General features: G+C 45.8%; 1 protein-coding gene across 3 annotated transcripts in view; it reads right to left on the bottom strand.

The window, feature by feature from the left end:
• cdh11 (cadherin 11, type 2, OB-cadherin (osteoblast)) overlaps positions 1-24,478 on the bottom strand; it is a 217,308-nt gene that overhangs the window by 67,975 nt on the left and 124,855 nt on the right. For all 3 annotated transcript variants that reach the window (XM_078210541.1, XM_078210543.1, XM_078210542.1), the window contains exons 3-6: positions 18,457-18,751; positions 10,072-10,191; positions 4,937-5,104; positions 3,201-3,388 (exon numbers count right to left, since the gene is read on the bottom strand). In XM_078210541.1, coding sequence (XP_078066667.1) covers positions 3,201-3,388; positions 4,937-5,104; positions 10,072-10,191; positions 18,457-18,751 — 771 coding nt within the window. The remainder of the gene's footprint in view (positions 1-3,200; positions 3,389-4,936; positions 5,105-10,071; positions 10,192-18,456; positions 18,752-24,478) is intronic.

Below are 24,478 nucleotides of genomic sequence, written 5' to 3'. Positions count from 1 at the left end.
GTGAATGGGACTTTGGGGGGAATTTTCCACCCCTGCCCACCAAAGGAATCGTAGCGGGTGGGGGGGGGGATACAGACCACGCAAAGGTCCTTTGACCTCGGGCAGGATTTTCCGGTTTTGGGGCAAGCGTGGCTGGAAAATCTGGCCCTTTGTGTAAAGTGGAAAGCAGTGAAGACCCCACCCCTCCCAATTATTGTCTCAGTGTGAGAGTGTTTTATTTCCTCACAGATGCCCTGATTCATATTGTCAATTTCGTGCCAGTTTGCTCTCTTGCTCTGCATAGTTTTGGAGCTGTGGGTTTTTGCCCAGCTGGAACTCGTGTGAGACTGCCACAGATTTACTTCTCTGAGGCTTCAGCACTTGGCAGTGAAGGATCTCCATGCTATCGATCTGGCCGCGATTCAAAACTCCAGTCCCAGAAATAAACAGAAAAGGCAATCTTGCATCCTAAAACTAAAGGTCATCTTTCCTCCTTTCTGTTTAAAAATAGGATCATTTTAATAAAACCTGAGTTGTGTGGGAACGTAACATGAAGGGGTGGGGAGGGTGGTGGGGGGTGTGAGGGTGGGGGGGATAGTGAATAGTTTCCAACCATTCGAATGAAGCGAAGTAAAGGATTGCCAACTCTGGTTGGTGTTCGTTTCTGGAGGTTTTATCACATGACTTTCTCCCACAAACCCCTCCCATTGGTCAATCATGCCAGGCACCCATTTCTTAGAGCCAATTAGAAAGGGAACACTTTCTGTCACTTGAGTGCATCGATCCTTGGGGAGAGACAGTGGTGTAGTGATGTGTCACTTGTGGAGTAATCCAAAGATCCAAACTAGGGACATGGGGGCAAAACCCACCATTGGCAGCTGGTTGAATTTAAATTCAATTAATAAATCTATGACTGAAATAATGGTGACCACGAAGCTTTCCCTTATTATTATAGATACCCATCTGGTTCCTTTAGGGAAGGAAATGTGTCATGTTCACCTGGTCTGGCTTACACGTGACTCCAAACCCACAGCAAAGTGCAGAAAAGATTTACCAGGATGCTACTGGGACCTGATGGTTTGAGTTATAAGTAGGGGCTGGATAGACTGGGATTTTTTTCTCTGGAGCGCAGGAAGCTTAGGGGTGATCTTATCGAGGTCTATAAAATAATGAGGGGCATAGATCAGCTAGATAGTCAACATCTTTTCCCAAAGGTAGGGGAGTCTAAAACTAGAGGGATAGGTTTAAAGTGAGAGGGGAGAGATCCAAAAGAGTCCAGAGGGGCAATTCTTACACAAGGAGCGTGGTATCTGGAACAAGCTGCTGGGGCAGTAGTAGAGGTGGGTTCAATTTTGTCTTTTAAAAAGTGTGGTGGACCTCAGTTGTGCCTTTGTCCTGCCTGGCCCACCGTTGTGTGTTTGTCATGCCTGGACACATCCCCTGCCGGCTCGGCTCCTCCCCTTGTCACCTAGTATAAAGGTGGCCGTTTCCTCCCCATTGTTCAGTTCGGGTGGTTATCTGTTGGGATGTGCTACTGGTTCTGTAATGAATAAAAGCCTACAGTTGTAGTGGCACACAAGTAGTCTTTTACCTGATTGATAGCGCATCAAAAAGCATTTAGACGGTAACATGGGTAAGATGGGTATAGAGGGATGTGGGCCAAACACGGACAGTTGAGACTAGCTAAGTGGTAAAAGCTGGGCGGTATGGACAAGTTGGGCCGAAGGGCCTGTTTCCATGCTGTAAACCTCTATGACTCTATTGCCGGAATTTTACCGCCTCACCCGGCTGAGGCTCATAAGATCCCGCCCGAGGCCAATGGAGAATGGCGTTCTGCGAGCCTCGCCTGCCTCGATTCCAGGGTGGGCGTGCCCGTAAAAGTCCAGCATATGATTCAATGGAGTCGACTCTTAACCGCCCCCAAGAAAAGGCTCAGCGAGCCACTTAATTCAACGGCAATTAGGGATGGGCAATAAATGCTGTGATGCCCACAACACATGAAAAAAATAAAACAAAAATTATTTCTACAGCTTCTGGCACAGAAGTAGCCCACTGTGCCTCTGCCAGCACTTTGGACAAACTCCTTCCCCAGCACTTGGCATACTCATGCCTTTCCAAATATTTATCCAATTCCCTATTTGAAAGTTCGTATTGCTCCATCAACAGCCCCTCCATGTCTAAGACCATGCGATGATCCTCTTCCTAACAATCCCTTGAGGCAATGCCTTTCAGTTCCAGTAATAAGAAAACAAGAAGGTTTTTTTTTCTGCTTTTCCTCCCATGCTGCTGGCAACAGTGACCTGGAGATGAATCTTCAGGTATTGGAAGCTTCCTGGACAATCCTAGGGATTGGCTACCATAGAAGGTCTGATCGCCCCACTGCCAGTAATCAGCAGTGCACAACACTCAATTAAACAGACACAATCTGCAATTTGTTGAACAACTTTCCTTGTGAATGAGACTTCTCAACTCGGGTGTTAAGTTGTTAAAGAAAAGCGTATGGGATCCTTGGCTTCATAACTAGAGAGAACGAAGGAGAACAAAGCAAGGACATTTCAATGATACTTATATAAATCACTGGGTAGGGCCCCAGCTGGAGAATTGTGTCCCAATTCTGGGCGCCATACTTGAGGCAGGATGTCAAGGCCTTGAAGGAGGTACAGTTGAGATTTATGTCAATGGTGCCAGAGATGAAGTGCTTCAGTTACTTTAGGAGACTGAAGAAACTGAGATAATTCTCCTTCAGAGAGATCGAGGAGAAAGTTAATATCAGTGTTCAAAATACGGCACGGTTTTGTTAGGGGTGGCACGGTGGCACAATGGTTAGCACTGTTGCTTCACAACACCAGGGACCCGCGTTCAATTCCCGGCTTGGGTGACTGTCTGTGTGGAGTTTGCATGTTCTCCCCGTGTCTGCGTGGGTGTCCTCTGGGTGCTCCGGTATCCTCCCACAGTCCAAAGATGTGCGGGTTAGGTTGATTGGCCGTGATAAATTGCCCCTTAGTGTCAGGAGGATTAGGAGGATAAATATGTGAGGTGAAGGGTAAAGGAACTGTGTGGTATTGTTGTCGGTGCAAGCTCGATGGGCCAAATGGCCTCCTTCTGCACTGTAGATTCTATGATATGATGATTTGAGTAAATCTTTCCAGTGGCTGTTTCCAATGCATACTCTGTCAGACAAACAATCCCATTCCCACATTCAGCTAATAATGGTTGGATACCTTTTTCAGTTTGATCACGCCCTCCTGAGTCTGTGAGTCGGTCGTGATTTCAAAGAAATCTCTGCCATCTCCATCAATGATTCTATAGGTCACCATCCCGTTCTCTCCAATGTCTGGATCTTTGGCCTTTATCCGTCCCACTACTTCTCCTACATCAGCAGCCTCTGAGACCGACATCTGGTACACACCTGATCAGAAATGAATGACACACGTTGCGTTTACAATGGAATTTCTTATTTGAATGTCATGAATTGTCATCACTGACTTGGTGCAAATTGAACCTGGGCTGAAAAACATCAACAGGCATTGCTCTGGAGGTGCACGTTTGCGTTATCTGGCACCCAGCACCGTTTGGAATGCTGGTATAGTGTTTTTGTTTCTGGGCGACCCAAAAACGTGAGTTCAAATCCCACTGGGGCAGTTTGGTCATTTGAATTCAGTATCAGTATAAAAATCTGGTATAAAAATGACTATGAAGCTGTCAGATTGTCATTAAAAAGCCAGCTGGTTCCTTCAACCACAGTCTTTAGGGGAGGAAATCCTTCTGATCTGACAAAGCGGCACGGTAGCACAGTGGTTAGCACTGCTGCCTCACAGCGTCAGGGACCTGGGTTCGATTCCCGGCTTGGGTCACTGTCTGTGTGGAGTTTGCATGTTCTCCCCGTGTCTGCGTGGGTTTCCTCCGGTTTCCTCCCACATTCTGAAAGATGTGCTGGTTAGGTGCATTGACCTGAACAGGTGCCGGACTGTGGCAACTAGGAGAATTTCACAGTAACTTCAATGCAGTGTTAATGTAAGCCTGCTTGTGACACTAATAAATAAGCTTTAGAATCTAAATCTCTAACCACAGGAGGTTTACAAATTAATTCAGGGAAGGTTTGGGGACACTTAAGAATGGGTGAATTTTTGCTGCTCCTTTGCTTTTAGTGGTAGCATGCTCGCATCAGAGTTTGAATGTCATGAACCAGGTTACACTACAGAAACTTCAGTCCATGTTCCTTTGCTGGTTTTCTTGAGGCAGCAACAGTGGGAAGTGCTGCAGTGTGCAGGCATTTGTCTTGCAGCTATTTCAGAAAGTATTTATTCTTAAAAATATTAAACAGAAAAAAAAAGCAATGTTTTGGGAACAGCCTCAATACAGAGGCCTGGCCATTCTTCTTGCAATAAACTTAAAGCATTGAAACAGGTGGAGGCCTTACAACTAACTGCTCTGACAAAGGCCGCAAGAAACTATGAATCACAGTCCACCATACAAACCAGCCTCCTATCCATTGACTCTGTCTACACTTCCCGCTGTCTCAGAAACGCAGCCAGCATAATCAAGGACCCCGGACATTCTCTCTTCCAGTTTCTTCCGTCGGGAAAAAGATACAAAAGTCTGAGGTCACGCACCAACCGACTCAAAAACAGCTTCTTCCCTGCTGCCATCAGACTTTTGAATGGACCTACCTTGTATTAAGTTGATCTTTCTCTGCACCCTAGCTGTGACTGTAACACTACATTCTGCACTCTCTCCTTTCCTTCTCTATGAACGGTATGCTTTGTCTGTATAGCGCGCAAGAAACAATACTTTTCATTGTATCCCAATACATGCGACAATAATAAGTAAAAAAAGTTGCTCAAGCCTTTTCTACAATTCAATTAGCTCATGACTGATTAATATGTTAACTCCCTCTACTTGCCTTGGTTCTGTAACCCTTAATAGTGAAGTGAAAGGATAAGGTGAGCTTTCTTACTTTGTGGGAACTTTGGAGGATTGTCATTGACGTCCGTAAGGGTGATTGTCACTTTTGTGGTTCCGGAGAGACCTCCCATATGGCCGCCCATATCCTTTGCCTGTATCACCACAAGATATTCCTCCCTTGCTTCCCGATCCATGTTGGGAAGAGCAGTCCTGATGATGCCTAAAGAGAGGATAAAGGGAGATCACCATTACCCGCATTGTGCAGGCACTGTTCCACATTGAGAGAAAATGAACCTTACTCCGAGGCTGCTTGGCTGAATCAGAGATTAAAATCCTCCTGGAAGCAACGGCATTAATTAGCATTTATATCCCATCTTTAACACAATAAAATGTTCCAGGGTACGCTCCAACATGACGTTATCATACAATATTAGATAACGAGTTACACAAGGAGAGATGAAAAGGAGCTTGCTCAAAGAGCAAGGATGGAATTTCGCTGTCCCGCCCACCACGGGAATCGGAGCGGGTGAGGGGTGGACTATGGAAAGGTCCATTGACCTTAGGTGGGATTTTCCGGTTTCGGGGCGGGCGAGGCCAGAAATTCCCACCCATAGTTTTTACGGAGAGGGGCAAGGTTGCATTCCAGCGCTTCCAGGCAGAGGGAAATGATGGAAATCTGGGTCATACAAGAGGCCAGGATTGAAGGAGTGGCGGAGGGTCTTGGAGGACTGTCAACCACAGAGAAAGGAAGGGACAGAGCCAGGGAGAGACTTGACAGCAGAGATGAGCTTTTAAAATTGGGTTGTTGCCATATTGGGAACATTGGGCTGACATGGGACTCGATGTGAGTTTTAGGGTACAGGCAACAGGGGTTTGGATTGACTCAAGCTGATGGAGGTTGCGACAGATCTGACAAACAAGGTGTTTCCTTGCTTGCTCTTTGCAAATCAGCTGCCGAGGTTCCCTGCAGTCCCTCAGTGACTGAATCACACCTGGGATCGTCCTGGTCTGAAGACAAGGCAACAAGACCGAAAAGCATTTTCAATAAAAGCCCAGGATCTGGATCGCCCTGGCCTCCCTTATTGGCCAAATGTTTTTCATTCATCTGAGCAAAGAATCTTTCCCTGATACCAGGAGCGTCAGAACAGGAGGTGGTGACCTTCCAACCACCCGAGCCCCCACTCCACTTTGAGGAGTCAATGCGCTTCGAAACAAAAGTACCCCGACGTCCGTGAGGGGTTTTGGGAAGCCCTTTGTTCCTATTGAAACGCGAGTTCTTGCTTTCTTTCCCCAACTTTTCCTCGTGGCTCATTCTCCTCCAATATGTGAATGAGCCCTGGGGATAAACATTGCGAGGAAAGCAGAGCCAAATTACTAAAGTACTCTTTTCGCCGGCAGTTCCAAGGGCTGACTATAAAAGCAAATTAGTCCCGCTCCCCTCATCTGAATAAATTATGCAAATGAGAAAAGTCTGTATAACTCTCTACAAACCACCAGAGCGATATAAAACACAATGTTATATTGTTTATAAACTTTAAAAATTGCTTTACAGTAGCTCTGTGTCCCACTCCAGGATAGTAATGAGATTTAGTCTTATTTAATGTCTATTGCAGCTCAACAGAAAGTGTCTCACTAACCATGGTTACGGTTCCAAAACACATTTTATTATCATTTAGAAGCAGCACTTTTCCCAGGTGTTTTGGCTCCACTTTACCCTGCTGCATGTTTTTGGGAGCAGTTTGGGAACAGCTGGACAATGGGGAAAGATACGGTGGCACAGTGGTTAGCACTGCTGCCTCACAGCGCCAGGGAACCAGGTTCGATTCCCAGCTTGGGTCACTGTCTGCGTGGAGTCTACACGTTCTCCCTGTGTCTGCATGGGTTTCCTCCGGGTGCTCCGGTTTCCTCCCACACTCCGAAAGACGTGCTGGTTCGGTGCATTGGCCGTGTTAAATTCTCCCTCAGTGTACCCGAACAGGCGCCAGAGTGTGGCGACTAGGGGATTTTCACAGTAACTTCATTGCAGGGTTAATGCAAGCCTACTTGTGACACTAATAAATAAACTTTGAAAGAAGGGTGGAGAGAAGTGAGGGGAGAGGGAGAGGATAGTGGGAAGTGGGGAGAACAATGAGAACTGGAGAAAACGGAGGTGGACTGGGGAAAGGAGAGGGTGGAGAGGGTCTGGAAGGGACAAACGCGGGAGAAGAGTGAGGGAAGGGAAGAAGATTGAGAAAAAGTTCAAGCGGGGGAGGATGGAGAGAATGGGGAAAGGAATACCATGAGGGAGAGTAGGGAAACAGGAGGGCAGAGAAAAGATTGGGAAAGGGGAGCAGAAGCAGGAAATGCTGGAAAATCTCAGCAGGTCAGACAGCATCTACGGAGAAAGAAAAGAGCCAATTGTTTCGAGTCAGGATGATTCTTTGACAGAACTCAAAGGGGAGGATGTACAGAATGTGGAAAGGGGAGAGGGACAGAGGAAAGGGTGGAAAGGCATGATCAAAGAGAAAGGCTTTGAGGAGGTTTGTGGAAGTCGGGACCCAGGTGGCAGGATTGGGAAATTGGTGAGAAAGTTCCACAGGGAAAAAAATGTCATGATTTACGTAACGAGTATATTTTGGGCTTCCATTTTTAAAACGAAATCTGTGTTTTTTCAACTTATGAGGGGTGTCAGACAGGAACTGGGAGTGTGATTGCTATCAGCCTGAGGTTCAATACTGTGGCAGCAGTTTAATGAGGAACAAGTGTAGGTCATTTAGCCCCTCAAGACAGCTCAATTATTTAATAAAATCAGGATTGATCTCCATCACACATCCATTTACCTGCCTTTGATCGAGATCTCCCAATACCCTGACCTAACAAAAGCCTGTCTTTGTCAGCCTGGATTGCAACAACATTCCCCGGCACCCTTTGGGGAGAGAATTCCAGATTTCCATCAACTTCTTTGCGAGGAATTACTGTATTATTTTTTATCCGAAATGACCGAGCTCTGATTTGAAGATTCCTGCACCAGATGAAATAATATTTCTCCATTATCTACCCTACTGAATCCTTTAAATATTTTGGAATCATAGAATCCCGATGGTGCAGAAAGATACCATTCGAGCCTGCACCGACAACAATCTAACCCACCCCCTATTCCCGTAACCCCACATATTTACCTGGCTAATCCCCCTAATCTACACATCTTGGGACACTGAGCGGCAATTTAGCATGGCCAATAAACCTCACCCGCACACCCTTGGACTGTGGGAGGAAACCGGAGCACCCGGAGGAAACCCACGGAGACACGGGGTGAACATCCAGACTCCACACAGACAGTGACCCGAGGCAGAATTGAACCGGGGTCCCTGGCGCTGTGAGGCAGCAGTGCTAACCACTGTGCCACCGTGCCGCCTTGTTCAGATAGACTGTCCCCCATCTCAGTCTTTCTTTTTTTGAATGTTCGATCTTGGGATGCCATTTGGCCCATCGAGTCTGCACCGACCCACAATCCCACCCAGGCCCCACCACTGGCAAGGCCAGCATTTATTGCCCCTTGCTGATTGACCTTGTGAGCCACCTTCTTGAACCACCACAGCTCAATGTGGTGAAGGTGCTAACTGTAACTGTGTGGTTTGCTAGAGGACAGTTTCGAGTCAATATGGCTGGAATTCTCCGGCAGTCCACGGCTGGCAGCAAGAACGGAGGATTTGGTGCTCTGGCAAATCTCTCCCTTCACTGCATCGGGGCCAGCGAACCCAAACTGCGGGTGAGGTGGGAGGATCCAGCCCATGGAGCCACCTGTAGGACATGCCCAATAAGGATGGTAGATTGCCGCCCCTGAAGGACATAAGCAAACCAGTTGGGTTTTTACAGTAATCCGGTTGTTCCATCAGCATTATCGATGAAACTATTTTACTCCAAATTTATTGATTGAGTTTAAATTCCCCTGGGCACTATGGTGGGATTTGAATGCATGTTGCTGGCCTTACTCATCCAGTAACGTTAACCACTATGCTGCCCTCCCTCCGAATCTCGAGGTAATACAAGCCAAGTTTATCAACCCCTTTCCTCCTAATTTCATAGAATCATAGAATCCCTACAGTGCAGAAGGAGGCCATTTGGCCCATCGAGTTTGCTGTGACCACCATCCCATCCAGGCTCTATTCCCGCAACCCCACGCATTTTACCCTGCTAATCCCCCAATGTTCACGGACAATTTAGCATGGCCAATCAACCTAACCTGCACGTATTTGAACTGTGGGAGGAAACCGGAGCACCTGGAGGAAACCCACGCAGACACGGGGAGAACGTGCAAACTCCACACAGACAGTGACCCGAAGCCGGAATTGAACCAGGGACCCTGGTGCTATGAGGCAGCAGTGCTAACCACTGTGCCACCGTGCCACCCCACACTGTGCCACCATGCCACCCCACGGTGGCATTTAACCCTGGTATCATCTTGGTGAGTCTGCATTGCATCCTTTCAAAGATAATAATATCCATCCCAGACATTGAACACAATTACTTCAGATGTGGTTTGGTTGGAATTACCAAACGTTTAGGAACATCCTGACAGACCGAGAAATTAAAAATTACCATCTAGGAATCAGCTGCAAGCAGCAACCAGGGGAATATTCCAGGAGTACGCACTGCGCCAGGGATCCGGGCTTGATTCTGGCCTTAGGTGACAGTCTGTGTGGAATTTGCACATTCTCCCTGTGTCTGCATGGGTTTCTTCCGGGTGTTCCGGTTTCCTCCCACAGTACAAAGGCGTGCAGATTAGGTGGATTGGCCATGCTAAAAAAAGGATGCCCCTCATTACCCAAAAGATGTGTAGGCTAGATGGGATTAGTGGTTAATGTGTGGGGTTACAGGGGTAGGGCAGGGGAGAGGACTTGGGTAAGATGCTCTGTCAGAGAGTTGGTGCAGACTCGGTGGGCCAAATAGCTTCCTTCTGCACTGTAGGGATTCTATTCATAGCAGTATTATAATAAATGGTGTTCTTTGATGCTTTCTTTGCGCTTATTAGTTATCAAATTTTTGGCGATGAGAATTAAGTGGGAGAGTTGGCAAACTATCGATCTTGAGAAACGGATTTGCTTCATTTATCTAGCGCGCACCGTGAGGTCATTTCCAGCATTCCACCAGCCTTCTTGATACATTTTTCGAGCGGGTCTATCAGTATGAAATGGTTGGTGTTCGTACCTGTCTGAGGCTCCACGGAGAAGTAAGGCTGACCCTCAAGAATGCTGTACACCAGTCTGGCACTGTTCCCATAGGATGGGTCATCGGCATCTGTGGCTGTGACTTGAATGACAGAAGTGCCTGAAAGAGATGCGATGATCACATTGTCAGAGGGAGCGAGCGAGTGATAAATGGAGACAGTGCATGAAAGACTGCAGAGAACCCAAACCCAAGCCTCACCATTCATCATGCTGTCAGAAACCTTATACCTCTCGCTGTCAGCCATGTGATGCCAGAGCTTTGTTATGAAACGTTTTGCAAACTGCATCAGGCAAGAAACTGTTGGCAATTTTAATAAAGGATCCTGAGGCACGAGCAAAGTTGCAAGAAAACATTTACAAGGATAACACCCAACAGAAAGGCTACAACCACCAGGAAAGACTGGGTGACCCAGGAGCTGCTTCCTCTCGATAAGGGGAGACTGAGGGATGAATTGAAATGGGTCTTGTAAAGATTCTGTCGGGGTAACATGGAGAAAATGTGTGGAATGTAATGCCCTCCTCCATGGCGGGTTTGGTGGTGAGGGATATTTACTTGGGCAGGAGGGCAGCACGGTGGCACAGTGATCAGCACTGCTGCCTCACAGCGCCAGGGGCATGGGTTTGATTCCTGGCTTGGGTCACTGTCTGTGCGGAGTCTGCACATTCTCCCCGTGTCTGCGTGAGTTTCCTCCGGGTGCTCCGGTTTCCTCCCACAGTCGGAAAGACGTGCTGGTTAGGGTGCATTGGCCGTGTTAAATTCTCCCTCAGTGTACCCGAATAGGCGCCGGAGTGTGGCGACTGGGGGATTTTCACAGTAACTTCATTGCAGTGTTAATGTAAGCCTACTTGTGACACTAATAAATAAACTCTTAACTTTACTTTACTTTGGTGCATGGCTCCCTGCCACCCCCACTCCCTCCAGACTGGGTAACGGCCAAAATGACCGAGTTGCAACAGCCCGAACAGCAATGAGATTTCAGTCTCTATGGTTCGCAATTGTAAAGGAAAAATAGAAAGGACTTGTCTTTTATAGAGCCTCCCACAACCTCAGGATGTCTCAAAATGCTCTCCAATCGATGAAGTACTATTGCTGTTGTGATGTAGGAATTCAGGCCATCTTTATGCTTCATAGCCAGGTCGCAGAAACAACAAAATGATAAGAACCGGAGAACCTTTTATTTTAGTTAATGGTGATTGAGGGGTCCATTAGCTCAGTTGACGTGATAGCTAAATTGTGGCTCAGAATAGCATCACCAGAGTGATTTCAATCCTCATACTGCCGAAACATTCAGTCTGCTACACTGCATTATCATGGCATAAGCCACGATCAGTAAGCCTTGGATGACAACACTACATAGCGAGAAGGATTGAGGGTGGCACGGTGGCACAGTGCCAGGGGTTCGGGTTCAATTCCAACCTCATGTGACAGTCTGTGTGGAGTTTGCACGTTCTCCCCGTGTCTGTGTGGGTTTCCTCCGGGTGCTCCGGTTTCCTCCCTCAGTCAAAAGATGTGCGGGTTAGGTGGATTGGCCATGCTAAATTGTCCCTTAGTGTCCAAAGATATGCAGGTTAGGCGGATTGGCCATGCTAAATTGTCCCTTAGTGTCCAAAGATGTGCAGGTTAGGCGGATTGGCCATGCTAAATTGCCCCTTAGTGTCCAAAGATATGCAGGTTAGGCGGATTGGCCATGCTAAATTGCCCCTTAGTGTCCAAAGATGGCAGCCATGTTGTGGAAGTACCAGCATTGGACTGGGGTGGGCACAGTAAGAAGTGTCACAACACCAGGTTAAAGTCCAACAGGCTTATTTGGAGTTATGAGCTTTCGGAGCGCTGCTCCCCACTCACCTGATGAAAGGGCAGCGCTCTGAAAGCTCGTGATTCCAAATAAACCTGTTGGACTTCAACCTGGTGTTGTGACACTTCTTACTGTGTCCAAAGATGTGCAGGTTAGGCGGGTTGGCCATGTTAAATTGACTTTTAGTTTCAGGTGGAATAGGAGGGTAAATTTGTGGGGTTATGTGAATAGGGCCTGGGTGGGATTCTTGTTGTTGCAGGCTCGATGGGCCAAATGGACTGTATGGGTTATATGATTCTATGATAAATAGTAACCTGGATGTGGGGAGGAGGCAGAGGGTAACACCCCAGCATCTCTTCAAAATAATGCCATGGATTTCACCTTAATGCTCAACTACTTTGGTCTGTCCACATTCGAGAAAGAGACTGCAGTGGAACCTGAAAAAATGATTATCAGCCTCTCTAATTCTACCTTATATATCAAAATGATCTCTTTATTTCTTTTTGGACTGAAACTGCAGTTGTAAATCTGAATCACTCGTGTATTGTCAGCAGCTAATGAAGTGTTTACAACATTTTTAACAATTGATTTTATTTATTGAGCTGAGGGATGCCAATGTTTGTGAATGAGATTTTGTGCCCGTGTGCAATCCAGGACATCATCACACGCTCCAGGGCCAGAAGCAAAATACTGCAGAGGCTGGGAATCTGAAATATAAAGCGAAAGTGCTGGAGATGTTCAGCAGGTCTGGCAGTGTCTACGGAGAGGGAGAGAGCGTTGACAGGTCAGAGAGGGGAATCAGGAGGCAGGTTCATTTCATCTTATAGAAACATATGGTTTTAAAAATGAGGGGGGATTCTATAAGATCTATAAGAGTATAGTCCCAGTCTACTCAGTCTCTCCTCACACGCCAACACTCTCAACTCCGGAATCAACCCAGTGAATCTCCGCTGCACCCCCTCCAGTGCCAGTATATCCTTTCTCTTAGACATAAACTCCTCTTAAAAAGAGTTAGCAAATAGGCTTACATGCTGGTACACAGGGAGCGAGACTGCCAGCCTCCAGAATACCACTGGAGAGAGATCCCTATTTTCTAGCAGCTCCCAAACTGCAGCCTCCAAAGAGAGAGAGAGAAAAGAGCTCCTGCTCCTTGCAAGTCCAAACTGCCTGCTTGTCTCTCAGTAAGCTTAGCTCCTCCCGTTAGCACAAAACCCGCTTTTGTCAATCAACCCAATTAAAACCTAAAATCAGCTTTGACAAAAGGTCATCTGGACTCGAAACATCAGCTCTTTTCTCTCCTTACAGATGCTGCCAGACCTGCTGAGATTTTCCAGCATTTTCTCTTTTGGTTTCAGATTACAGCATCCGCACAATTTGATTTTATCTAATTAAAACCTACTCTGAAACCCCAGGGGACAACCCAAAAAATAAACAGAACTGCATGAGCTCAGAATAAAACAAACACCCGAATATCTATCTAGGATCGATTATGCTGCTACATTCTCAGCACGCTGCTTAGCAGACAGATTGTAACCATAAACCAGGGCTGAATTTTAAACATACCTTTCACAAGAAACACAACACAAAATACATTTCTTAAAGGCACAGTATCGTCACAAAATATTTACATACTGTTGCTTTAAAAATGGAACCAGCCACAGCTGCTAATCTAGTATGAAGAGCTTCAGGGAACTCGCAATGGGCCAGAAGAATTTTTTACGGTCATGCGGATCTCTGCCTGGGACTGCAGACACCATTCTGAGTGGTTGTGGCCCTCTGGTACTAGAATACAGAACATTACAGCGCAGTACAGCCCTTCGGCCCTTGATGTTGCGCCGACCAGTGAAACCAATCTAAAGCCCCTCTAATCTACACTATTCCAATATCATCCATATGTTTATCCAATAACCATTCGAATGCTCTTAATGTTGACGAGTCCACTACTGCTGCAGGCAGGGCATTCCATGCCCTTACTACTCTCTGAGTAAAGAACCTACCTCTAACATCTGTCCTATATCTCTCACCCCTCAATTTAAAGCCATGTCCCCTCGTGTTAGCCATCACCATCCGAGGAAAAAGGCTCTCACTATCCACCCTATCTAATCCTCTGATCATCTTGTATGCCTCTATTAAGTCACCTCTTAACCTTCTTCTCTCTAACGAAAACAACCTCAAGTCCCTCAGCCTTTCCTCATACGATTTTCCCACCATACCAGGCAACATCCTGGTAAATCTCCTCTGCACCCTTTCCAACACTTCCACATCTTTCCTATAATACGGCGACCAGAACTGTACGCAATACTCCAAGTGCGGCTGCACCAGAGTTTTGTACAGTTGTAGCATGACCTCCTGGCTCCGAAACTCAATCCCTCTACCAATAAAAGCTAACACACCGTATACCTTCTTAACAACCCTGTCAACCTGGGTGCCAACTTTCAGGGATCTATGCACATGGACACCCAGATCCCTCTGTTCATCCACACTACCAAGTATCTTACCATTAGCCCAGTACTGGACAACTCCTTTCCCTCTTGCCATATTGAAAATTGCATCAAGATTCTACGTCTGTCCTCGGACCCTGATTTGCATACCAGAATTATGCGCCCACCTGAAACAGGCAGAGATGGCCACCTGCTTGTGAGTGCTACATGGGAATGGCTTTGTACGGATTGCTTGCAGCTGCGCGGGATGATAAGTTCAGTGCTCCAAACAACTGGGCATAAGCATCCCATTTCTCCACCACCTCCCATCGCCTTCGCTGAGAGAATGGAAATTGGTTTCAGTGTGTCCCAAACTAAACACAACAATTTGCAAGTAGACAATACCTTCAAGACTGTCCAAGACATTTCAGAGGGTGTGTTACCAGAATACAATTTGACTCCAATTGGGACATATTCAGATGGGTGACTAAGTGCTCTGCTCAACAGGTAGAATGACTTAAAGGAGGGAGGGACTGAGGGGTTATGGGAAGGACATTTCTCAACTTTGGGTTTAGAAGGTACAACCCATCCCGGGCTCCAGGAAGGTCACTCTCCCGGCCTTTCGGCGAAGGTCAAGGCCAGAATTTTACTGGCTCACTGACCCCGGAATCGGGGCAGGCAAGGCTGGCAGAACGGCATTCTCCGCTGGCCTCGGCAGGATCTTATGAGTCTTGGGCGAGCGAGGCGGGAAAATTCCAGCGTAAGTGTCAGATCCAGCCCAAGGTGGGGTGCAATCCCTTATTTTGTCAGCTTGGATCTTGTTTGTCTCTCTTGTGGGGACCATGTATTGGATTCAATTGGATTTTGAATTTGGTTTATGAACAAGCAGCAAATTTATTTGGGTTACTAAAACAGAAAATGCTGGAAAATCTCAACAGGCCTGACAGCATCTGTGGAGAGAGAATAAAGCCAATGTTTCGAGTCCAGATGAACCTTTGTCAGAGCTCCGACAAAGGGTCATCTAGACTCGAAACATTGGCTTTATTCTCTCTCCACAGATGCTGTCAGACCTGCTGAGATTTTCCAGCATTTTCTGTTTTTGTTTCAGATTTCAGCATCCGCAGTATTTTGCGTTTATCTGTAGATTCGGGTTTTCCTCGTCCATTCGCACTATTGGCTTTGTAACTTTAAAGATGAAGTAAAAAATGTTTGAGAAAAGAAGGTCGCAACCTAAGATCTTTCAGCTATAATAAACTTTCTGACTTGATTTATTATTGTCACATGTATTAGTATACAGTGACAAGTATTGTTTCTTGTGCGCTGGACAGACAAAGCATACCGTTCATCGAGAAGGAAAGAAAAGGGTGCAGAATATAAGAGATTAAATTAGAGCATTGTTAAAGAGTTTAAAAGAGTTAGAGTTTTAAAAGCATAGAACAAGATAGAATTAGAGGGCATGCCGGGCACAGCTCGCAAGAAGTCGCCTCGCTCCAGTGCCATCTTGGAATTCAAGGCTAAGAATCAGACATTGCACAGCGGCACTCTATCATGTAACACAAGACAAACTGAGGGGAATGGAATTGTAAAGAACCCCCTCAGGCTGTGCGACTCATTGAATGTACATGGTGAGTATTATACGTATCACAATTGTATGGAAGCACCTCAGAGAGCAATTTGTTCTATGTAGACAACGAAGAACAACGATCAAAGAAAATTACAGCACAGGAACAGGCCCTTCGGCCCTCCAAGCCTGCACTGACCATGCTGCCAGTCTGAACTAAACCCCCCCCTACCCTTCCGGGGACCATATCCCTCTATTCCCATCCTAGTCATGTATTTGTCCAGGTGCCCCTTAAAAGTCAAATTAAATATCTTTGCACAAATTCTAATGACCATTTTGAAATGTCTGTAATGTTTCTCTGGCTGTACTGAAGCATCTCAAAGTGCAACTTGATCTATGTCGAGAACCTGAATGTTATTGTACTTTGTGTGGCGGCCATTTTGAAATGTTTGTAATGTTCTTGCAGATATTTTACAGATAAAAATATATTTTTGCAAAAGAAGTTAGATTAATATTGCCCAGCACAACCTACCAACAGAGGAGGTATTAAACAAAGAGAAAAATCAAAGTCCAACTCATTACACCACACAGTTTTCAACAATTAGTTTTCCAGTTTTGGTTTTACCATTGATCTCAAAATGTGGGAATGTTGTCCATCAACCAGAAATAATTTGTAACATAAAAAATTAAAAACAATTAAGTCCCTAATGTTGTGGAACCAGTTAGTGTATGACAGTGAGTAAAGCGATGAAGAAGGACACCAACAAAGAAACCCCAGAAAGAATGATGTATAAACAGGCACAGTAAGAACAACAATGTGCATTTATATAACACCTTGAATGCAGTTCAACCTCACAAGGTGCTTCATAGGACCAATTATCAAACAAAATGTTACATCAAGCCTCATAAAGATATATTGGGTAGGGAACCAGGTAGAGTTCAGTAGCATCTAAAAGGAGGAGGAAGAAATCAAGAAGCCGAGAGAATTGGAGCTCAGGAAAGCACCAACATTGATGTCAACAAACTGATGGGAATCAAGTATTTGTGAGAAGTCAGATTTAAAGGAAGGCAAAGATGTCAAAGAGTTTTAGAGTGGAGGGGTTGACAGGCATAGGAAGGGGGAAGACCATAGAGGGATTCCAACACAAAGATGTCAATATTAGAATCGAGTCCTTCCAGGACTGGGAGTTATGCAGACCAGTGAGCACTGGGGTAATGGGTGAACAGGACTTGGTGCAAGGTTGGATGATGAAAGAAGAGTTTTGGATGACAAGTTGACGAATAGTGCAAGGTCCAAAGCCATGGCAGAATAACCCAACAAGAAATAGGAACAGGGGAAGGCCATTTGTCCCCTCCTCCACCATTCAATAAGGTCATGGCTGATTCGACCATGTCCTTCAGACTATTTAGAACAAAGAACAAAGAACAATACAGCACAGAAACAGGCCCTTCGGCCCTCCAAGCCCGCACCACTCCCTGGTCCAAACTAGACCATTCTTTTGTATCCCTCCATTCCCACTCCATTCATGTGGCTAACTAGATAAGTCTTAAACGTTCCCAGTGTGTCCGCCTCCACCACCTTGCCCGGCAGCGCATTCCAGGCCCCCACCACCCTCTGCGTAAAATACATCCTTCTGATATCCGTGTTAAACCTCCCCCTCTCACCTTGAACCTATGACCCCTCGTGAACGTCACCACCGACCTGGGAAAAAGCTTCCCACCATTCACCCTATCTATGCCTTTCATAATTTTATACACCTCTATTAGGTCACCCCTCATCCCCCATCGCCCTTGACTTCTTGGAAGATTAAAATTTGTCAAATTCAACCTTGACTACATACAATGACGCAGCATTGGAATAGACAACTCTAGGGGTAACAAAGGCATGGGTGATGGTTTCAGCATCAGATGTGCAGAGGTTGGATATGGGCAATGTTACAGAAGTGGAAATAGGCAGGCTTGGTGATTGAGGTGACATGAGGTCGAAAGCACGGGTGAGGGTTCAAACAGGATACCAAGGCTGCAAAGAGTGTCAGACATTTGCAGAGAGGGGGCTGGAATCGGTGGTTGGGAAGCAGAGATTGCGCCAGGGACTGATGGTAAGGATTCCATCTTCCCAGCATTAAGATGGAAAGAAATTTCTACTCAGCCAACTCGGGAAGCTGGACCACCAGTGCTGACAAATTAAAGAATGGATCGTGAGAATAAGATTGAGCACGGTAATAAATAAGTAACTCAGCAAAGAAGTGGAGCACCAGATAAGCATCATAATAGATAAGTACAGGAATGAATGAGTAGATTAAGGAATAGTGTAATGAATAAATGTACCAACAAATGCATATAGTGATGTATAAATAATTAAATATCAGATTACAATATTGAATGGCTGTCGATTGTGGATAGAAAGATGAACATTATAATAAGTGCAATAATGAATGAGTACAATAATGAACAGATGGGAAAGGCTGGAGCGATGAATGATTTTGAGTATATAGTAACAATGAGTAATTAATATGTACGATAGTGCACATTATAATGAATAGGAACATATTCTCAGTGTATCCTTCGGTGAGAGCGATGGTACCTACCCACATTGGACATCTCTGGGACTGTGGCATGATGAGGTCCAGTCAAGAACTCGGGTGGGTTGTCATTAATGTCCTGGACTTTCACAATGAACTCAGAGGGAGGCTCCAGAGGTTTGTTTGTTAGCCGGTCCACAGCTTGCGCCATCAAAGTGTACTCAGCACGCTCCTCTCGGTCCAGTGTCTTTGTCGCGTGGATATTCCCCGTTTTCTCATCGATAACAAAAATAGTCCCAGCGCCCTCGCCTGACAGGATGTATCTGATCTTCCCTCCTCCACTGTCCAGATCTGTGTGGAGCTGCAATGGAAAACACACCTCAGGTATTACTAATCATCCACCCTAATAATTCACCTGATAGAGTCTCACCATCAGGGACTCCTTTTAAAGAGCGAGTCTCATCATCACGGACCCCTTTTAGGATTATATTGACTGGAGTTTAGAAGAATGAGAGGGGATTTCATAGAAATTAATAAAATTCTAATAGGGTAGATTCAGAAAGAATGTTCCCAATGGTGGGCGGAGTCCAGAACAAGGGTGTCATAGTTTGAGGATAAAGGGTTAATCTTCTAGGACTGAGGTGAGGAGAAATTTCTTCACCCAGAGCCTGGTGAATGTGTGGAATTCACTGCCATAGAAAGTAGTTGAGGCCAAAACGTTTTCTGATTTCATAGAACAGTACAGCACAGAACAGGCCCTTCGGCCCACGATATTGTGCCGAGCTTTAATTTCAAGAAGAAATTAGATCTAGCTCTTGGGGCTAAAGGGATCAAGGGATATGGGGGGAAGGGGGGATCAGGATATTGAATTCGATGATCAGCCATGATCAAAATGAATGGTGGAGCAGGCTCGAAGGGCCGAATAGCCTCCTCCTGCTTCTAGTTCCTACATTTTCAAGCAGGAGTTTTTCAGAAATGATATCTGAACAAAGCTAAAGATTCTCCCTCTTTCTCTTTCACTGTTTGCTCTCATTCTTACGAACCAGATTCCCAAAGTCTAGAGTTATTCCCGATTTGTCCTTTTCTCATTTTCCTCCAATGCAGGTTGCTTTCTTCAGCACCTGGCTACGTGATCCCAGACTCATGGATGATTAATCTTAACACCAAACAAGAATTCGTTTCCCAGCTCTGACATCCAGACTGGTCAACAGATCTAAACGAGGATTTAATTGCCAACTGCTTACCTGTGGTATTATCTCTTGCCGAAAGGGACAAGTTGCTTCAGCACACAAGGCCACAGAGCCACGCCAAGCAGGTTTAATCTATTCTAATCCTCGACTCTTCTCCACTGATCAATACCTTTCCTTTCTTTGTTCTGTTTTCTTTGTCTCAGGGAGGTGAGAGCACAGCGGTGAGGGAATGATGTCTCAGTCGCACAGCTCCCTTAATCAGATTCTGTCTGCAGGAACTGCATTCAGTCTGAGCTGCAGCTCAGTCAGGGCATGTTGGCCTTATTGAAGGGGGTACAACACAGATTCACCAACATTGTACCAGGATTAAATCACCAGGAAGGTTGAGTAACCTTAGCTTGCGTTCCCTTGGTTAAGGATGATCTGAGGAAGATGTTCAAAATATTAAAAGGATTCAGTAAGGTGGGTATGGCAACGTTGTTTGCTCTGGTTGAGGAATCAAGAATCCATAGAAATTTGCAGTGCAAAACGAGGCCGTTCAGCCCATCAAGTCTGCACTGACTCTCTGAAAGAGCATCTTACCCAGGCCTTCCCTCTACTCTAGCCCCATAACTTGTGCATTTACCATGGCCAATTCACCTAAACTACACATCGTTTGGACACTAAGGGGCAATTTAGCATGGCCAATCCACATAACCTACACATCTCTGGAGTTTGGGAGGAAATCGAAGCACCCGGAGGAAAGCCACGCAGACACGGGGAGAACGTGCAGATTCCACACAGACAGTGACCCAAGCCGGGAATCGAACCCTGGTCCCTGGTGCTGTGAGGCAGCAGTGTTAACTTTTTCAGGGGGTGTAATCTTAAAATTCGGACTGGGTTCAGGAGGGAAATCAGGAGGCACTTTTTCACACAGGGCCAAGTGGGAATCTGAAACTCCCTCCCCCAAAAGGTTGGACGCTGAAAGAAAATAGGAGCTTTCAAAATGGCTGGATTTTATGTGGTAGAAATATCAAGAGACATCGGCTGGAATTTTACCGTTTCGCCCGCCCTGGAATCGGGGCGAGCAAGGCTCGCAGAATGGAAATCTACGTTGGCCTCAGGCGGGATTTTACGATCTCACCCCAGCGAGATGGGCACGGGGTAAAGATACATCAATGGGGGTTGAAATACGAATCACCCATGATGGAACTGGATGGTGGAACACACTCACCGGGCTGACTGCGATACTGCTGTTCTTAAATCTTACTAAATCATCTTTTTTCCCCTGGCCTCAGGTTTTTTGAGAGATTTTTGGTGTTTCTATGGTGTCGCCTATGGTCAGTCAGTAAGCCTGTATGTTAGTGTTAAGAGTCCATGTCTCCCTCCAGGACTTGAACATGTGAATCTCAGCCGCTAATTCCAGTGCAGAGCTGAAGGTGTGCTGCATTGTTGGAAGCCTCAACCTTCAGATGCTAAACTTGATGTTCTAGTCTGTCCTTGTGGATCAGATGGGTGTTAAGAATCCCGTGTTAACAATTCTCCCCATGTCTGCGTGGGTTTCCTCCGGGTGCTCCAGTTTCCTCCCACTGTTTAATGATGTGCGGGTTAGGTGCATTGGCCGTACTAAATTGCCCCTTAGTGTCAGCGGGACTAGCTAGGGTAAATGCATGGGGTTATGCGGATAGGACCTGGGTGGGATTGTGGTCGGTGCAGACTCAATGGGCCAAATGGCTTCCTTCTGCACTGTAGGATTCTATGATAATAGTCCGCTGGTGCTCCTTGAAGTTGAACTTGCTGTATTCTAGTCAATAACTACAGACTAAATTATCATTCACTGTTGCTTCGTCCAAACTTTTGATAACCACTCGGTTGAATCATTCCAATGCCCTGGCTAGCCACCGATCTTCTACCTACTGTGCACCTTCGGTCATCCATGTGTCTGCTCCCACGAACATGCATTCTGTTCATCCATCACCCCGTACTCACTGGCCCACAGTCGCACCCCACCAAGCAACGCCTCAAAATTAAAATTCTTATCCTTGTTTTCAACCCCTCAGTGGGCCTCACCCCTCCCTATCTCTGCAACCTCTTCTAAACTTAGTGAAACTGTTGACCAACATGGAATAATTAGTTACTTTCTTCAAACATGATGGAAACTACCTAAGTGGCAGACCGAGACCTGATTGAGCTTAGAAAGTCCACACAGGACAACACAATCCCCTAGATCTCCATGCACACTGCACACACAATACACACACACATACCTCTATCTCCATCACTCTTCCCCTGATGAGCATGGGCTTGCTACAGAATCTGCATTAATCCACTCATCACAGTGGACAGTGAAATCATAGGATCTTTGGTTTCAACTGGGGAGCTCCACTGATTTGATTTGATTTGATTTATTATTGTCACATGCATTAGTATTCAGTGAAAAGCATTATTTCTTGCATGCTATACAAAGCATACCATTCATAGAGAAGGAAAAGAGAGAGTGCAGAATGTAGTGTTACAGTCATAGCTAGGGTATCGAGGAAGCACAACATAGTGCAAGGTAAGTCCATTCAAAAGACTGACAGCAGCAGGGAAGAAACTGTTCTTGAGTCGGTTGGTACGTGACCTCAGACTTTTGTATCTTTTTCCCGACGGAAGAAGGTAGAAGAGAGAATGTCCGGGGTGCGTGGGGTCCTTATTTATGCTGGCTGCTTTGCCAAGGCAGCGGGAAGTGTAGACAGAGTCAATGGATGGGAGGCTGGTTTGCGTGATGGATTGGGCTTCGTTCACAACCCCTTGTCGTTTCTTGCGGTCTCGGGCAGAGCAGGAGCCATACCAAGCTGTGATACACCCGGAAAGGATGCTTTCTATGGTGCATCTGAAAAAGCTGGTGAGATACGTAGCTGACACGCAAAATTTTTTTACATACATAATCTCCAGACAATCCTTGGCCACAAAGTTCATCCTCGTAGTATCACGACAGGTAGCCCCACCAAAGCCTTGCTCCATTTTCCCATTGCCGACTGTGCCACCTGCCTCTTCCAGCATGCCAACCTGGTGACCCAGATTGAGAAAGATGGCCATATAGGTACCCTGGATATGCAACAGCAGGTTGTGAGAGACCCCATTGTCCCAACATCACTCAGCCCGACCAGCTGATATGATGCCACAATGCTTGGTTTGGACCACACAGATCCAGACATCGGATTTGCACATAATTCTGCAAATGACAGGATTGTATTTGCTGGAGCTCAGAAGAATGAGGGGGGAGGGAATCTCATAGTAGCTTATAAAATTCTAACAGGACTAGACAGGCTCCCAATCCCTTCTGAGGGAGGTCTTTGAGGTCTCCTGGCCTCTTGAGGAACCATGGCATTTTGTGACGGTACTGTGCCTTTAAGAAATGTATTTTAATCATGTTTCTCTGCAGGATTTTGTTGGCACCGTGTTGTCTGCAGCTGGTGTCCTCTAATTGTTACTGAAGCAGTATAATGGACATCGTGCTGATTTTAATCTGAACTACTGCAGGGTCCTGTGGTTTTTAGTGTCCTTTGGGATTGGTGGGTGGAGCTTGATTGACATGTCAGATGATATGCCGGAGGACAGCTTTTCTTTTACGGAGCATTCCAAGTTTTTAGTTTTGTTTCAGTTGCTGCCAGAAACTGAAGGAAGAAGGCAGTGTCTTGCTCTGTCCCTTCACGGGTTTTTGGAAAGTTTTGGGATTGGGAAGCCTCAGAGAATTAAAACAACATTCAAAGGGCCAATTCACAGCCGGTGTTAAAAAGCTGAAAGCCCAGCATCACGTGAGCATACTTGCTTCTGTGGCAAGTCTGAAGTAAGGTGTATGTCTGTGGGACGATGTTTAACTTGGAACAACAGAGATAGCTAGCTGTTAGGAGTTATACTGGGTCATGTTTAAGTCTTGTAATTGCTAAAAGTTATGCTAAGTCTTTCTGTTATAATCTAACTGCGTTCTTTAACAAACTTTGTTTGATTAAAGCTTCCTATTGGATCCCTTGAATCATACCTGTCGTAATACACCTTATGCTCACCCTAATGTCAAAACCAAATGTAAAATTGAGGGTCTCGGCTAACTTCATAAAACACCTTGGAGTTTCTGGCCTGAGTCTTAACAATTTCGCCTCCTGTCCACCCCCAGCAATAAGGCCCCGAGCATCACACTCATCGCCCCCTCACTGGACTGGTCTTCTATTTTTCATGTTCCAAATTCCAGCACCAACATTTAGTGTGGCTTCCCTTAAAAAGGGAAAGCCTGCCTTTAAGAAGTGCAGACTGGCTGTGCGCCATGCTCTAACTGCAATACTGATCAGCCCCATTCTTAACGCAGATGCAAATCAACAGCAAGGAACCCACTTGGCCCTCATGCTGCAACCAGGGTAATGTGCTGTGTGACGTTAGTGTACCTTTAAGAAAGGTTTTTTAAAAACATGATTTCTGCAGCTCTCACAGCTTCAGTGATGTCATTATGTTGCCAGGCTGACTATGATAAGTTCTCTTATTGCATATTAAGTGGCTTAAATGGGGTCGTTTGTGTTTATTCTGGGATTAGTTTTACGATCGTGCATTGTTAGGAGGACGGTCATGTGTGTTTTTGGACAGTTTTTTTCTTTCATTTTCAGTTTGGAGCTGCAGGTTTGAGTTTTTAGTTTTAGAAGGGACAGCAAGCTAAAAAGAAATGTTTTCCCTCTCCCCCTGTTGTTTTGAAAATTCTGTTGGTTAGCTGAAAACAAGATCTTGTTTTCCTGAAGGGGGAAAATCTTCTGTTGTTGGGGACTGGACCTGTGTCTCTCTGGTGCTTTGGGAAGCTGTCTTGTGTACAAACTGTTCGGAGTGAATCCAGATATCCACAGACTTCAACCAAAGGACTCAATTTCCAGTATCTCGTGATCATTAGTCTGTGC

This window comes from Mustelus asterias, chromosome 4 (assembly GCF_964213995.1).
Source record: "Mustelus asterias chromosome 4, sMusAst1.hap1.1, whole genome shotgun sequence".
Classification (NCBI taxonomy): domain Eukaryota; kingdom Metazoa; phylum Chordata; class Chondrichthyes; order Carcharhiniformes; family Triakidae; genus Mustelus; species Mustelus asterias.
The sequence above is the reverse complement of the archived record's forward strand: the minus strand, read 5'-3'. Positions and strand labels throughout refer to the sequence as shown.